At 34.5% G+C, this 16,503-nt stretch overlaps 3 protein-coding genes across 3 annotated transcripts in view; 2 read left to right on the forward strand and 1 right to left on the reverse strand.

Annotated features, from left to right (window-relative positions):
• LOC123275402 (protein jagged-1-like) overlaps positions 1–9,804 on the forward strand; it is a 37,906-nt gene extending 28,102 nt beyond the window's left edge. Inside the window, exons 3-6 of the mRNA XM_044743501.1 lie at positions 59–350; positions 4,090–4,708; positions 5,218–5,852; positions 6,436–9,804. Coding sequence (XP_044599436.1) covers positions 59–350; positions 4,090–4,708; positions 5,218–5,852; positions 6,436–8,165 — 3,276 coding nt within the window. The 3' untranslated portion in view covers positions 8,166–9,804. The remainder of the gene's footprint in view (positions 1–58; positions 351–4,089; positions 4,709–5,217; positions 5,853–6,435) is intronic.
• A 3,637-nt stretch (positions 9,805–13,441) lies between these two features.
• LOC123275146 (leucine-rich repeat-containing protein 74B-like) lies at positions 13,442–15,785 on the forward strand. The gene is made up of 6 exons (XM_044743081.1): positions 13,442–13,534; positions 13,586–13,798; positions 13,990–14,358; positions 14,469–14,679; positions 14,749–15,045; positions 15,111–15,785. Exons 1-6 carry the CDS (start codon positions 13,442–13,444, stop codon positions 15,536–15,538), a joined length of 1,611 nt encoding a protein of 536 aa, XP_044599016.1. The 3' UTR covers positions 15,539–15,785.
• A 37-nt stretch (positions 15,786–15,822) lies between these two features.
• Positions 15,823–16,400, reverse strand: LOC123266113 (ADP-ribosylation factor-like protein 2; the record flags this gene model as incomplete). The annotated part of the gene is given in 1 exon segment (XM_044730147.1): positions 15,823–16,400. A coding segment is annotated over 1 exon segment (487 nt), but the record flags the coding sequence as incomplete, so codon positions are not given.
• Between the last annotated feature and the right edge of the window lie 103 nt (positions 16,401–16,503).

Here is a 16,503-nt window from a genome sequence, read left to right on the forward strand (position 1 = left end):
ACGACAATTCCCAAGTGGGCATAATCGATTACCGCTAATTGATCTTAACCTTTTTCAGCGTCAATTCACGCTGATTCTTCAGGCACGAGACGAGCCTAACGGCGGAGTAATAGAGGAGGCAAGTTACAGCGGAATCGTCCTTCCGGGTACTACGTGGCACACCTTAAATCATCAAGGACGAAACGCACATCTAACTTATCGTTTAAGGGTTCAGTGCGCGGATCATTACTACAATGCAACCTGCACCAAATTTTGTCGACCGCGCGACGACATATTTGGACACTACACCTGCGACGAAAACGGTGATAAAGTCTGTATACACGGGTGGAAAGGAGCCGACTGCGAGACAGGTGAGTTTATTTTTAAAATTTATTTTTAGACTGAAGTTTACATTTTTAGTTCAAGAAATAATAATATATTTCTTGGGATAACCAGTCATTTGCGATAATTAAAAAAATTCAACGAGTGTCCTTGATTGTGATGAATAAAGTAAAAATTGATAATAATTACTTTTGTCACGAGAAGAACAAAATAATAATTAAACTGAAAGATAATATGAGAATCCTAAATGTCGTCTAAAACGCGAGTAATTCAACCAGAGAACGCCTGGCCTTCATAGTAGCTTGCAAGAGCGCTGATATTATTATAATATTTAGCATAGACGTGAGTTTAAGCTGTCAGATCGCGCAACTAACGTCTCTCACAAGAAATTGCTTAACGGTAGCCGTTGGCGTGAGAAAAAATACTAAATCCCCCGTTGACCTTTTACTTTTAAAAGAAAACTCATCTCACATACCATCTAATCTCAATCTGTCTTCCTTGATATGAATATTATGTGCATCATCAAATAAATGGTTATCCATTTTTCACTTTTTCAATCTTTAACTATTTCCTCAACAAAGTTTCCAATTTCTACCTCAAAATATCAGAATAATTGCGATAAAATTTTATTTATTTTTATTGCACATAAATATCAAAATTTATCACCGCGTTGATGAGCAATATAAAAGGATAAAAAGAACGACCGAGCAAAAAGAAGTCGCTCGTAAAACCCATGAATTATTTAAACGTGTGTGCTACTATGTATCTTAATGCTCAGTATCAAATATATATCATCTATAAAGATAAGCCTCATAAAAATGAATAGAAGGAGATAAGAGTTAGTAGAGCGATGATATATTATATCGTACGATTCTCAACATATAAAGGTATAGGTCAGCTGACCGTCGTGCGTATCACGCGAGATGAGAGGTCTTTCCACCACAAGCCTCAAGCATACTCGCTACATAACATGCTGCCCTGTGCTATCTATGCACGACAACTAAACTAACTACGTCTGACATGACCGACGCCTAAGTAAAGTTACAATGGGCCATCCGCGATGATTCAATATAAAAGCTCTTTCTTGTTTTGCTAATCGTTACTTCCGGCTCCTCGTAAATGCATCACGCACCAGCTGCTGTTTCTTGTTCTATTCTCTTTCGTCTCTGCAATACTTTTTCCAGATAAGAATTTTGCTAGAGCAAAAACCTTCGTAACCATCATGATCATAATGATGATGATCGTCAAGCTGAAGATTATAAAAAATCTTTTATACTCACAATTAGATGCTCATACTTAAAAGTTGTAAGCGTTTAACATTAAAAATATTTTTAAGTAGGCTAGCAGACCTTCTTCATAGCTCCGGGGGTTCATGGATAAGATTCCCATCGTCCTTTCAACCTACTACTATGTATATGATATTATACGTACATACAATATGTATAATACACAGACATATAACGTTAACGCGAGAGAATGGAATGGAATGGAAGGGAAGAGAAGAGAAGGCAGGGCAAGACAGTCGGTACAGAGAAGGGAAGGGAAAATCTTCAATACTTTTGTATACATATATGTCTTTACCTCTCGCTAGGAGCTAGAGAGCAATGTTTATAAACCACGGTATGGTATATAAATACACATAATGTACCTAGCGAGAAAACTGGCTTCAGCATTTTTGTCATTGAAAGGTCGCTGGTAAATTTCACTCCACGACTTTTCAACAGCGCACCACAACAGCCATCTTCTTCGCACGGTTTCAGCTATGACTTTAGCAAACTATCAACTAATGTATGTTGATATATAAATGTATATATATTTATAAATGTTTGTATGTTGTATGTTTTGCAGTTTCACTTCTATGAGAATCGAAGACTGAACACTTGCCGTTCGTCGCTTAACGTTGAATCGGTTTTAATAGTCGTGGGGATAAAGATCGTATGAGAATAATAATACATACATATAGAATATAGATACCATGACGAAGGATTATTCCCATCTCCGCTTATTTTATTTCTTGTATTATTTTTTTTATCACTTTCTGTCATCTTGATGTCGGTCTTAGTCAACGTTCACTTGTTATATGTCTCGGCATTTATAAATGCTTTATCGAAAGGACCAAATTACTCTACGATCTACGGCTAGTTCATTCCATCAGCCATCAACCGTAAACCACCATCTACCGATGGATCTCCCAACCGGGTTTCGAATGTGGAGCATCTGAGTGTGATATGTGATTAATTATTTTTTTATTTTCTCCTATTCTTCACTTCTTTTATGTTCGAATACCAGAAGGCTAACTAAAATTAAAGTTGACGGGATTGATTCTTGGATCTCGGACAGTGCGTTAAGTTGATAGTTAATATCCAGTAAGATACAAAGGCATCTGGAATTTAAAGCTATAATATCCACTGATTAAATTTCTATGCACCGTCATTTAGTTTACCTTGACTGGAGTATTCACTATGCAGTCGTATAAATATCCGTAAATGTCTGTTGTCCAGATAAAAAAATACCTGGTGTATAGTATATAGCATATAGAGGCTGTACTATTAATCAAAAGACGCGCTGCTAAAACATGTGATGTAACGGTAAAAAGAGCACATGTATATACTATTTCTTATCTGCAATTAAATAAATATATATAAATTGTAAATTATAAATATATATAAGCTCATTTATATATTATTTATTTATTTATTTATTTATTTGTAATTTTCAGTGTATTTCATTTGAAGCAAAGATTTTTATTAACTTAGAAGTTGTGTATGAAAAGCAAAGCTAAGTTGCCGATGATAATTTTTAATTCTATCTCACGGATAGAGGACGGCAAAGCATTATTGTTTATTACTTGACGTCAATGTTTCTCGTTCATCTTGACGATGACTCTAATCTTGGTTTCATGACTCGAACCTTCAACCTTAAAGTCTTGCGAAATTAACTATACGGGTTTCGTTATTTTTTTCTTTCAATAGACTTTTATTTTATTTCCACTTGTTTTATTATCATTATATTTTTATTTTGTTAAAAATAACCTCATTAAAATAATAGTTTATGTTTATGCTCTTTTCAAGAATATGTGCTACGTACAAATCATCACTTATATACTTGCTCAAGTGTGTTAATACTGATAATCATCATAATTTAGTTTCATGTCACGGACAACTATATCAATAAACATTAAATTTAATGTGTCTTTCAAATTAATACTTTTTTTCATTAATTATTATTAAATACCTGACGATGATGATGATTATTATTAATTATTATTATCAACTTCATTTCTCTTATTAAGCGTAAAGATAAATTCTCTTATATATGATAGCTTTTTATGAATCATTTCAGGCATATTCTTTGAAGAAAAAAAAACGTATATAAATTTAAAACAAAATTTATAGTCGTCTAAGACCACCACGACGATCTCATTTCTGTATTCATATAAATGATTATATTAATAATAATTATTATTATTCCGAAGAAAGAAAGAAAGAAAAGAAAACTACCGTTGTATTCATTAATATATTAAACCCTTGAGTCATGAATTAATTTGAGCTAATCCTCATCAACAGAAACAACCGACACTCGTGAATATTTTTTTTTCTCGCTTAAATATTCCCACGAATTTTTTTTTTTTGGCTGATCTTATAAAAGCAATCCGATAATTTGAACAAATACAAAAATAATTGTTAGTCTGATAAAAAATTGTAATAAATCTTAATACAAGGAATGGTGGGAGTGCAAACTTTAACAAGTGTTTGTTTTATTTTTCAGCGGTATGCAAAGAGGGATGTCATCCAATTCACGGACACTGTAATGCGAGTGGCGAATGCAAATGTCGTCATGGGTGGCGCGGGGACCTTTGCGACCAATGCACACCGTACCCGGGATGTAAACACGGGTACTGCAATGGGTCAAGCTGGCAGTGCATATGTGACACAAATTGGGGAGGAATCCTCTGCGATCAAGATCTAAATTACTGTGGCACACACGAGCCTTGCCAGAACGGCGGGACGTGCGAGAACACTGCTCCAGATCAGTATCGCTGCACGTGTCCGGACGGTTTTTCCGGGTCGACTTGCGAAAAAGTTGACAACCCGTGTGCGTCAAATCCTTGTCTAAATGGCGCGACGTGTGTCGAACTGGGTGAAACCGCGGAGTGTCAATGCGCTCCGGGATTTTCGGGGCCTTATTGCGCGACGGATGTCGATGAATGTGCGTCCCAGCCTTGTCAGAACGGCGGTACCTGTGTTGATGAGAAAAATCAATTCATTTGTCATTGTCCAGCTGCATGGCAAGGGACACTATGTCAATTTGACGTTGATGAGTGTAATCTCAAAGAGTCACCGTGCAAAAACTCTGTTACCTGCGTCAACCTTGCTGGAGATTACAGGTAATTAATAACCGCTGAATCATTATCTGTTATTTTGTCCTTGGAGTATCATTTTATTCTTTGTAATTAACTATCCTTCATTAGTTGTAATTAATTTGATAAACTTAACGATTTATTATTGTATAGTATTTTGTTTTGTTTTTGCTTAATAGTCGTGAGAAAATTGTTTTAAATTTATGTAAATTACAGAAATTTAATAGAAATTATATTTTTTGTTAAACGTGATCTGTTTTTTTAAAATGATTTTACTTTACAAATTTAATTTATTATTTATTCAAATTAGTTTTTATTTTTACATCAAAAAAATTGATGATTAAGAATTGATCTATCCATAGTTCATTATTTAATTTCGATACTTTTTCTCATATTAAATTTTATTATAAGTTAATTTAAAAAGTACTCGTTCTAATCAAAACTAATTCTCTTTACTTAATTAATTAAGTTCATACAAAAATTTTAATATTTAACTGCTTTTTTATCGATTCTACAACCATACAATTATTTTCTAGATGCCGATGTCGAAGTGGATTTACCGGGAAAAACTGCACGAAAAACATAGACGACTGCGTGGGTCAATGTCAACACGGAGCACTGTGTATCGACTTGGTGAACGACTATCACTGCTCATGCAACCCCGGTTACTCTGGGAAGGACTGCGACGTAGATATCGACGAGTGTGCATCCAAGCCCTGTCAAAACGGTGGCGAGTGTCGAGATCTTGTCAACACATATGAGTGCGTTTGTCCCGTAGGATTCACGGGCCACCAGTGTGAAATCGTAAAGGATCACTGCACCCCTAACCCTTGCAGAAACTCATCTCCATGCTTCAACACTCAGAGCGACTATTACTGTCACTGTCCAGTGCAATGGCAGGGTAAAAACTGCTCCGAGCTGGCAGTAGACAATCCTCGACCGGACGACGGGAGCCCAGGATGTGGGAGTGAAGGAACGCCCTGCAATGGACGCGGTAGATGCAGCAACGGCATTTGCATTTGTGATCCTGGCTACACCGGTCAACGCTGCCATGAGAATATCAACGACTGTCGTGGGAATCCTTGTTTAAATGGTGGTACCTGCGTAGATCTCATTAATTCGTTCCAGTGCATTTGCCAAGAAGGTTGGACCGGTGACCTTTGCGATGAAGGTAATTATCTTTTTCATCTTTTACAACTTTCTTAAGCTCCTATCTACATCAGTTTCTATGTTGCATAATATTCATTATCATAATACACTTTTTTGAAAAGTGTCTGAAGTATAATTATAATATTATTATGAATTGAATATTTTTTAATCAAGTTTTTTAAAACTTAAGTTTAAATTTCTTAATTTTTAAAATAATTCAAGACTATTATGTCTATTAAAATCCGAAACACAATTCATTAACATTCTAACATCAGATTAATTAATTGTTCAATTACTTTCGATCAATTTCTTATGTGTAAAGAAAGAAAAAAAAATTTCAAATCACTCAATCTTTCACAACAACCTAACACTTAAATATAATGACATTTAAAAAATCCGCTAATAACTTAAAATAATCAATTATTTTTCTTGACTCTACAATAAATAGCTGACCCTTGACCGGTTGCTTCACGCTCACCTTTTCGCGCCTGCTAATAAAAATAATAGCCCGTTAAAAAATAAGTGACCAATTAGCACTGACACATTTTCCATCCACTCAAATAAATATTAATTACCAATATAATAATAATCCTTATATATTTCAGACGTCGACGAGTGTACCAACGCGCCTTGTCGCAACAATGGAACCTGCATAGACGGAGTGGCGGACTTTACATGTGAATGCCGTGGCGGCTGGAAAGGCAAAACCTGTACGCTACGAGGCGGTCACTGCGAGCCAGGAACCTGCAGACACGGGGGCACTTGTCAAGATCACGGTGATGGGTTCACGTGTCACTGTCCCCCAGGATGGGAAGGCGCTGCATGTCACATAGCTTCCCCAGCTTGCGCGAGTTCTCCGTGCGAGAACGGTGCCACCTGCGTAAATACCGCGGACGGGGGTTATCGGTGCATCTGCCGCGAGGGCTTCGAAGGTCCGAATTGTCGTAAAGACGTGGATGACTGTCAACCATTACCATGTTTGAATGGCGGTAGGTGCGTAGACGGTGTTAATTGGTTCAGATGTGAGTGCGCTTCAGGATTTACCGGACCAGATTGCCGGATTAATGTCAACGAGTGTGCAAGTGATCCGTGTATGGGTGGAGCTACATGCATCGACGGTATCGCCAGTTACTCGTGTATATGTCCACCCGGTAGAACAGGTATTCACTGTGAAATAAGGACTGCCAGCGGAGCCGGTTGCAGTGCAACTACGTGGGACAATGATTGCAACGTTTGCGAGTGTCGCAACGCTAAAAATCAATGCAGCAATGTCTGGTGTGGCCAGGGCAATTGTCTAAACGGTACGTCCTGTTTGGCTCACGAAGTTTGTGTACCATCTCCAGGCGAAAGCTGTCTCGCGCCTCCCTGCTCTCCGTGGGGCGAATGTCGGCCAGTGGAAACTGGCAGAAGAGTTGGTCCACCTGCTCTTCCGGCGCCACCTACTTGCTGGCCTGGCCAAGCTATTCCGGGACCAACCTGCTCTCGACTGACTATTCTACTCAGAAGAGACACTCTATCCCCCGGAACCTCCGTAGAACTCTTGTGCAGACAACTAAGAAGGCTGCTAGCAGATCCGCGAAGACCGCAATCGTTAGTGCTACTGTGTGACCTAAAACCCGGCGATAACGACACCATTGAGGTGACAATATTCTCAGAAGCGGCCGTAGACGCGGCCCGTGACCTAGGGGAGGCTCTGAGTAGACCTATAAGCAGGCCTCTGGCTCTGGCCTCTGTGCTAGAAGTCAAAGTCGAGACGGCTTTGCTGACGGATCCAATAACTGCGTCAAACAGTCCCGGTAGCAGCGGATATGTCGCGGTTCTTGGAGGCGCGCTGGCTACCGTTCTGATTCTGGCGCTTTTGGGCGGTCTCTGGTACTTGAAATCGAGGCAGAGATCAGGACTGACTGCTACTACGAGCAGCGAAACATCGCTGCACCGGCATCGCAGCGATTTGGATGAAAAGTCTAACAATCTTCAAAACGAAGAAAATCTCAGGAGATACGCGAACCCTCTCAAGGATTCGGATACTGGAGAACCGAGGGTATCTATCGTGAGACCCTTGTCTGGGATGTCTTTGGGTGCGTTGGGGCCCGCTGAAGAGAGCCTGGAGATGGTTGCTGAGGAAGGACGACATAGATTACCGCCTCTCTACAAGCCGACGAGCGCCGAGGCGAGGAATAACACGGCGAGTTTCTCGTATGAAGAGAGCCTCCATAAGCCCTACACGAAACCGCGTCTTCAAGAGCCGGCTTACTCGCACCAACAAACGCCACAACAGCAACCCGGAACGAGCGCTCAAATAGTTCCACGACAGGTGCTAACTGTACACGTTTAATCAGACATTTATTTCATGATTTAGTCAAGAGTATCGTGATTTTATATGATATATATGATGAATTATTATTCCCGCACGACTGTAATATATTTGAGGTTGTTGCATCGTGCCGAGGTGTTTATAATGCCGAGTGATTGAATTTATATGAAATGACATGTAGTCGAGTGGCCGGATCCACAGTCGCGCCTCAACGTATATATTGTAATAAAAGACTTGCTTGGCCCTCATTTCAACCTTTTAAACCTTGTATTAGTAATTAATAAAAGGTACGACTGTTAACGGCCATCAATATATAGATTTTAGTATTAATAATATAAAAAAAATGAACGATACAGAGAAATTTATACATAGAAGTCTATATAAATATATAAATAAATAAATAAATAAATATATGAATATATTATATATAAATAAATAAATATATAGGAATAAGATATAAGAGATATATATGATAGCATCAGAGAGATTATGAGATGATAAAACAAAGCGAGAGGAAAACAACAAAGGAAAGTACGCACATTTAAAAGTTTATATCAAAAGGATGGCCTTGTTGGCTTGTGTCACGGGGGTCTAACTACAAGACACGTCATCAGACAATATTCCCGTTGCCGCGTGCCTGTCGTGTTGTACTTGGGTTTACTTGTTCATTTATGGCCGAGTGTACTCCTTCCTCTACATAATAGTCCACTGCGCATATATGATAGTGGTTAATAAGTCTCTGACACTTGTTTTAACGTTACACAGAATCGGAGAGTGAATAATACGCCCAATTTAATCCGAGTACAGAGTACCAGCATATCCAAGAAAGTACTTCAAATTTATAACGATAATAATAAAAGAAATAGTAATAATAATAATAATAATAATAATAATAATAATTATGATAATCGTATTTAATAATAATAATGGTTATGATAATAAATTTAAAAATAAAAATAATGATAAAGTATATACCAGTAAAATAAAATAGTGGACAAAAAGGTATAATGTACCTTATAGCACGCGGTGTGCCGTAGGGTGTAATAATACTCGCCGATAAAACGCTAAGACGTGACAATAAATCACTCAACTCTCACACAATTATAATTAATGATAATGATAATGCACAATTGTTATCGTTGTACATATGTACATATTCTGTACTTATTAATTTTATTAAGCGTGGATTGTCTTCCTGGAAGGTATCCTGAACCTTTATATACTACTATTTTCCATTCCTATTATATTAATACTAGAATTCATAGTTAGAAATTTTTTAGTTTGATATTTTATATATTATTTTATTTTTATAATTTTTAATTTTAATGAAAATGTAATTAATTTTTAATGAACATTTTATAAAATATAAATAAACTTTAAGGGTACTTTTTAGTTATTTAAGATTGATGTACCGTAACTATAGGCTCTAGGGTTGTGATACGCTCAAGCATTCACATTTATATAAATATAGATATTTATAAATATATATATTAATATAAATATATGACATAATATACGTCTGATAATGTAACGTTTAGCAGCAGTTCGGTACATTCCTCCAGACAACATTGTGATAATCATGTACGATGACATTTTACCGTCAAATCACACGTACGATAGTTTATTATTTTATTAATTATTATTACTATTTTTATTATTATTCATTAATTGATTTTTATTGGATAAATATTATTATTATTATGATAATTAATATTGTATGTGTTTAAAATTTTTACAATTATTATTTTTTTTATAATTATTATGCGTTTATATTCTGTACTTTGTTTTTACTGTTTTATTTTATGTAATAATTAATTAAATTAAATAAATTAATGTATGATTGATTGTAATGGCTCGTGTTTAATTCAATAAATAAATAAATAGAATGAAGCGAGCGAAGAGATTTTTATGTACTGTATAATAGTTAATCTTTATAAATAAATATTCACAATAATTGTGATGATAATAATCGTAAAATTTTGTAAATTTTACGTTAAATAAAATAATAATATTAAGCTCTCAATTAAAACAAATTATAAAAATTTAATTGAATTAAAAATTATAATTAATAAATACTTTAATAAATTTTCATAATAAATTATGTGTCGAGTTAATTGTATATAATAAAAAAAATGAATGATAATTAAATATGACTTTTTATATATCATTTATAATTATAAAATAATAATAAATATAAAATAATTAAAAGAATAATAATTGATATGATAATGTATGTGCAATTGTAAACGTTTTATATTATTATTTGGTCTAGAAAAAAATTGTTTTTAATAAATAACGCGTTATAATTTTATATTAGATGTATGTCCGTAGTTTATTAACTTGTAAGTTTTAAAAACAGGCAAGAAAAAAAAATCAGATAACAATTATTATAGATTATTGTATTATTATAATATCATTTTTACTGCCTCCAATAATTATTTTTATTTGTCAAAGACAATGATTCATCAATAGCTCATTGAAAATGTTTAAGCCGGCAATTAACCATGCAATAAAAATTTATTCTCACGTTAATTTAAATGTGCAAGCAAAAATAAATAAACAATTGTCGAATCATTGTCTCTGATGGATGATTATTATGATGATGATTATGATTATGATTATAATGATGATGACGATAGTAGATAGAGTATAAAACGACATCACCACGTAGGTGTCTGAAAATTAACTTGTGTCTGTCTTGAATTATTTTAACGAGAGAGAGTGCGTGTAAATAAGTTCCCATCGTCGTCCCCCACACGATCCCGTCACAATCCCGTGCGTTTAAAGAGTAAAACGATGATGAAAAAGTTTCAATAAAAAGTACAATTATGAAAATAAAAAAAATAATAAAAATAACTAAGCCGACTTTTTATTTCTTCACCTAAAAAATAAACTATCCTTTAAAGGGCTCGTCTTACCCTACCACGAACGCGGAATTATATTTTCTCTTTAAATATCCGTCGGTCTGAGAGGAAAAGAGCCAGAGTCAGACTGCTGTTGCATTCAAATCACAGAGATCGCGGAATCTCTCGTAAAACGTGATTTCCGGGATAAGAGTGAAGAGGAGAGAAAATAACTTGAGTGCAGCTGTATGACGTTATAAAACAGCAGCATATAAAGGAAAACATCAACAACAACAACAACAACAACAACAAAAATAATGATAATAGCAACGATAATAATGATGACAAAAATAAGAATAAGAATAATAATAAAAGACTAACAACAGTCACCCGGGCACGTAGTCGCGGTTCTTATTCTCTACCTACGTGAACGAGTCTTTTTTCCCTTGAACAGAGAGACAAGGGACGCAAACGCCAGTACAGGTTGAAGGAGACGAATTCGCGGTCGGCAATGCCATCACTCGGACTTGGGTTTAGCTCTGCTCGGGTCGGGCTCATCAACTTCTATCCCGTGAGACGACAACATCACTCACACACATACATACGGTATAAAATAAATACATAGGATATTTATACATATGAGACAGACGCGACTCGCATTATATCGGGAGATAGATAGACCGAGTGAGTCTTCGGCTTAAATTCAAAGGAAAGGATAAAAATAGTTAAATAAAAAAGGGAGAATCCAGCACCGGTACCGTTCGTTGTTGGTAAAAAGGGCATTCAGAGGACGATAATTGTTAATTTAAGAGTTTTTAAATTAAAATACAATAGAGTAGTGATCTTTTAACTTGACTCGGCTGATGATATCCAGGAGATGAGTCATCAGTTCGTGTGAACAGGTTACATTAAAAGTTTTATTTAATTGTATTGTCGACATACGCGCACGGGCAATGTCCAACCGACCAAAGAGTTTGGTCAAAGTAAAGAACAAATTCTTTAAATTCAAATACGGTATAATATAAAGGTATATAAAAAGCCTGAGCATAAGTTGTTACATTAAACGTTGTTGATGTCTCCTTAATGATTAATACGTGAATTATTATTAAAAGATTGCTTTTGTGGTTGATGGTCACGCAACGACTTTCAAATGTAGCGTGATTCGAATAGTTTATTTTATTATTATATACTTATTATTATACGTAGATATAAATGAGTAACAAACGTATCGATGCGTTGAGATAGTCAAAATGTGTGAAGTAATATTGTTGATGATGATGGTGGTGGTGGATAAAAATTTATTTTTTAAATTTTCTTATTTATTCACTATCTATCTCTCGGTGTGCCGTAAGTCTGTAAGGACAGCCGATTAGACACATCACAGTTGTCTCATAATGGCCACGTTTCTTATATTCACTTGCTAACGGGATCACTGATGTTGATATCTGTGAGAGACGCTTATAGTAAATCTCACTACACCGCAAGATTTAAATCAACCGTCATCTGGCAGAGGCATATAATACAAGAGACTCTGTAACTAATTTAGACATAAAGGATCTTTAAGTCAGGACGCTCATATTTTTTAGTTACTAAATAATTAATCTTCATTATTATTTTAAACGTGAAATAATTATTATTTTTTTTTTTTTAAAAGCTCAGCCTGTAATTATCTAGATGTTTTCATTTTGCGAAGCTGAGGCGTTACAAGAAAATCTAATCGACTCTATTTTTTTTCTAGACATTAAACCATTGTATTATAAATAAAAATTTTAATTCAAGTCATAAATAAAATTTTTAATAGATCATTCAATTTTGTATAACAAAATTTTCTTAGAAAATTTTTAATAATAAAATGAATTAATTTTAATTTCTTCAGTAAAAGTCATAAAAATTAATTTGAAAAAATAATTTCTCACATTTTTGTGCTCTTATAACGCTACTTCACACCAGAAAAATGCAACATAACCGAAAGATACCTCGTAAATTTAAAGTGTTTTTATTATTAATATAACTGTCAGTTTTATAACCTTTATTATAAATTACTATAAAACAAATTTTAGTATAGTAAAAATTTTTTATGAGACCAATGAACAATTTTAATTAATGAGTTAGTTGAATGATGAATAATAAAAAGTCTTAAAGACATGAACGTGGATAATCGTGTAAGTATATACAAGAGCAAATGTTAAACTCAAGCTCTTCCGCATTCGACAAACGTCCGGAGCTTGTTAATGACAGCGACTATAAGTAGTAATATAAGTTCTATGATTCACGCGGAGTAAGAGAGCGCCGTTTGTAATAAAGTTAAAAAGAATTGCCTTCCGTTTCTGTTTCTGTTTCTGTCTCCCGCTCAGCTCATACTACCCAAGTCGGCATTAATGTTCACTCGAGTTAGCAATGTCGACGACATTATTCAGATACTAAGTAATATAAGTACTCTACTCCCTCATCCAGATGTGTATAGATGTGCTGAAAAATACAAACCGACAGACCGAGAAAGAGAAAGATAGATGGTTTATATTAAAGAGCACAAGTCGCTTGACCGAAGTAATTAACTCTGTTGAACCGCTTTAATTTAACTAGTGAAATTATTTCTAGGAGTCTCAGAAACTTGATAATCAATTTCAACTATTTTTAAACCCCGAAAATGATGATGATTATGACCAACATGAACATCAAGACGATTATAAACATGACGAAACAAAAGATACTTCTTCAGATTCATCCAATCCTAAATCTCATTCTTTCCTCGAATATCTACTAGAAGAAACCTTATCTCAAGTTTTTTCGTCTGCTAATTTTCAAGATACGGTAATTTGTGCTGCTCATCTTTTAACAAATGATTAATTTAATTTAAAAATAATTACTAGGACTTTAAATTACTTGCGTACGTGTGCGCTCTTATTCTGAACCAATAAGGAATCATGAGCCACTTTTTCAATTAGTGTCAATATAATTTCGGTACTAAACTAACTTCACTTTATCAATTTCTTATTTTATAGGATCAGCCTAGTGAAATTAAATCAGAGTCGAATGAATCCTTAAAAACAGTAATAACTCCTCAAGATTCAGAATTCAGTGATGAGTTACAATTCGAACAAAATGGTTCAAATATAAATATCCCCGAAGACGCGGGACTCAGACCTGGATCCTGGATCTTATTTCCTCAATTACCAGAGGACAGAGATGAAGGAGTCGCAAAATTTATAGAGTTAACTGAAGCATTAAATGTTCCACCTATCGGACAAGTTCTGCACATGCTAAAAATGAATGAAATTAATTTGAAATCTTATGGCCTGGATCCGCGAACCATGAAAATAATTTGCGAAGCATTAAACTCTAATACAGCCGTTAAAATCTTGAATTTTCAGGTTAGTTAAATGTGATAGATAAATATTAGTCTGATTCATTGAACTGATAACTTTGAGCTTTAAACAAGTCTATAAATTAAAATAGTCGTTTTATGACTACTATTTTTTAGGATAATTGGCTGACCGCAGACGCATGTTATCACTTGAACGATCTTATTATAAATAACAACATAATAACCGAGATTAATTTGTCTGGGTGTCGTATCGGAGAAGCGGGGTCTAAAGAGCTAGAAACGGGAATTAGCTCCGCGGAATCACTTCAAGATTTAAATGTTAGTCGCTGTGATTTAGGAGATGAAGGTTTGCAGTACTTAAGCAAAGGTAATTTTCTTTTTATGCTTTTTTTTAATTAATTTTTAGGGAAAATAATGAAATATTTTAATTTTCAAGGTGTCTATTGTAGCCCGAGTTTGAAAAAGGTCAATTTTTCTAACAATAATTTGAGTAAAAACTGCGCTAGCACTCTTCAAAAAATGCTCATTCAAACTGATAATTTGGATGAGCTTAATTTATCATGGAATTATTTAAACAGTAGTAAATTTTGGGAAACTTTTATCATTGGATTGACCACGAATAAGACTTTAAAATATTTGATTGTAAATTGGAATGGATTGGGTGGAGAATGTGTACCGTATTTAACAGAATACTTATCATCTGATCCAAATCTTTTGAGATTGGATCTCCGAGGTAAATTATTAATATCATTAATGAATTTACCATTAATAATTTTAATATTATGTCATTAATTCAAGATAACAGTTTTACGTCAGTGGAAAAAATAGCCGAAGCTCTAATAAATAATACAAAAATGGAAATAGTTGAATTGGGAAATAATCCCGTGCAAGCGAAGGAAGTTTTTACTTTTATTCAAGCACTTACTAAGTTGGTATCGACTTCGGGGCTTAAAATGATTGATCTAGAGAATATTTGGGCGGATAAAGAAGTCTTACCACTTCTGGATGATTTAAAAACCCGGATAGGTCTCGATGTTACTTTGGGAGGAATATTGAGTAATTATGAAATAATTGGACCAGATCCGCGAAAGATTTTTTTAAAAAGGGCTAATTTTGAAGCCATGAAACCGAAGAAAAAAAAATTGAAAAGAAATTTTGGACAGTTTGTGATGTCACTGCAGGATCTAATAGTTTCTCGCGGTAAATTTATCAACTACATTGAATAAAATTTTATTCTAATGTTCTGATTATTACAGAAGCTTTCAAAAAATCGATAAAATCTGCAAAAGTAAAATTATCTGAGTCTTTAATAACAGAAATATCAAATGCATTTGAAATTGGGGAGGATGCAATTGACTTAAGTGATTTAAAAAAATTCTATTTAAAAGAATATCCTGAAGCAGCCGAACTTCCACCACTCGTTTTGCCCAGAAAGAAACGAAAAATTAAGAAAACATCTAAAAAACTAAAATAAAGCTTGATTGATATTATGAAATATAGAACGCTTGTATTAAATTAAAAAATTTACTTGAAATTTGTAAAAAAAATATAATAAAATAATCGACAGGTTTATGATCAATATCTTAATACGATGATTATAATTAACCATAATAAACTCGCGCACTAATATCATCCACGATCCAATTGACTGCATTGAGGAGATTTTCAGCGGTGATAGCCGAGGTGTTGAAAATTTTCCAATGGTGACTTTTGATAACCTTAAGGTCCAGTATCTCCGCGATTTCATCGAGTGTCAGCGCACCCGGCAGGTCCTGTTTATTGGCTAAAACGAGCAGAGAAGCACCGAGAAGACGTTCCTCCTGAAGTAATTTATGTAGCTCTGCTTTACAATCCTCAAGCCGCAATTTATCGGCACTATCGACGACCCAAATTATACCATCCGTGGCCTCAAAATAATTTTTCCAGTACGATCTCAAGGATTTCTGACCGCCTACGTCCCAAATGTTGAGTTTGTAATCCTTATGCTCTATAGTTTTTATATTGAATCCTAGCGTTGGTGATATTGTGTCGATGGGTTCACCAATGTATCTTTTTAGAATTGTTGTCTTTCCGGCATTGTCTAGCCCGCTGTAAATTGTTTTTATCAGTTATTCATTCGGTAATTGACATAGTAAATTAAGCATTACTAAGTAAATGCATTTAAATAAAGATAAAGATAGAGAAATGTTAG

The sequence above is a fragment of the Cotesia glomerata genome, linkage group LG1, assembly GCF_020080835.1.
Source record: "Cotesia glomerata isolate CgM1 linkage group LG1, MPM_Cglom_v2.3, whole genome shotgun sequence".
NCBI lineage: Eukaryota > Metazoa > Arthropoda > Insecta > Hymenoptera > Braconidae > Cotesia > Cotesia glomerata.

Coding starts and splice junctions, on each gene's coding strand:
- LOC123275146 (XM_044743081.1), top strand. CDS start 13,442: ATGTGTATAGATGTGCTGAAAAATACAAACCGACAGACCGAGAAAGAG. Junction 13,799..13,989: donor CTGCTAATTTTCAAGATACG/GTAATTTGTGCT, acceptor CTTATTTTATAG/GATCAGCCTAGTGAAATTAA. Junction 14,680..14,748: donor TTTGCAGTACTTAAGCAAAG/GTAATTTTCTTT, acceptor TTAATTTTCAAG/GTGTCTATTGTAGCCCGAGT.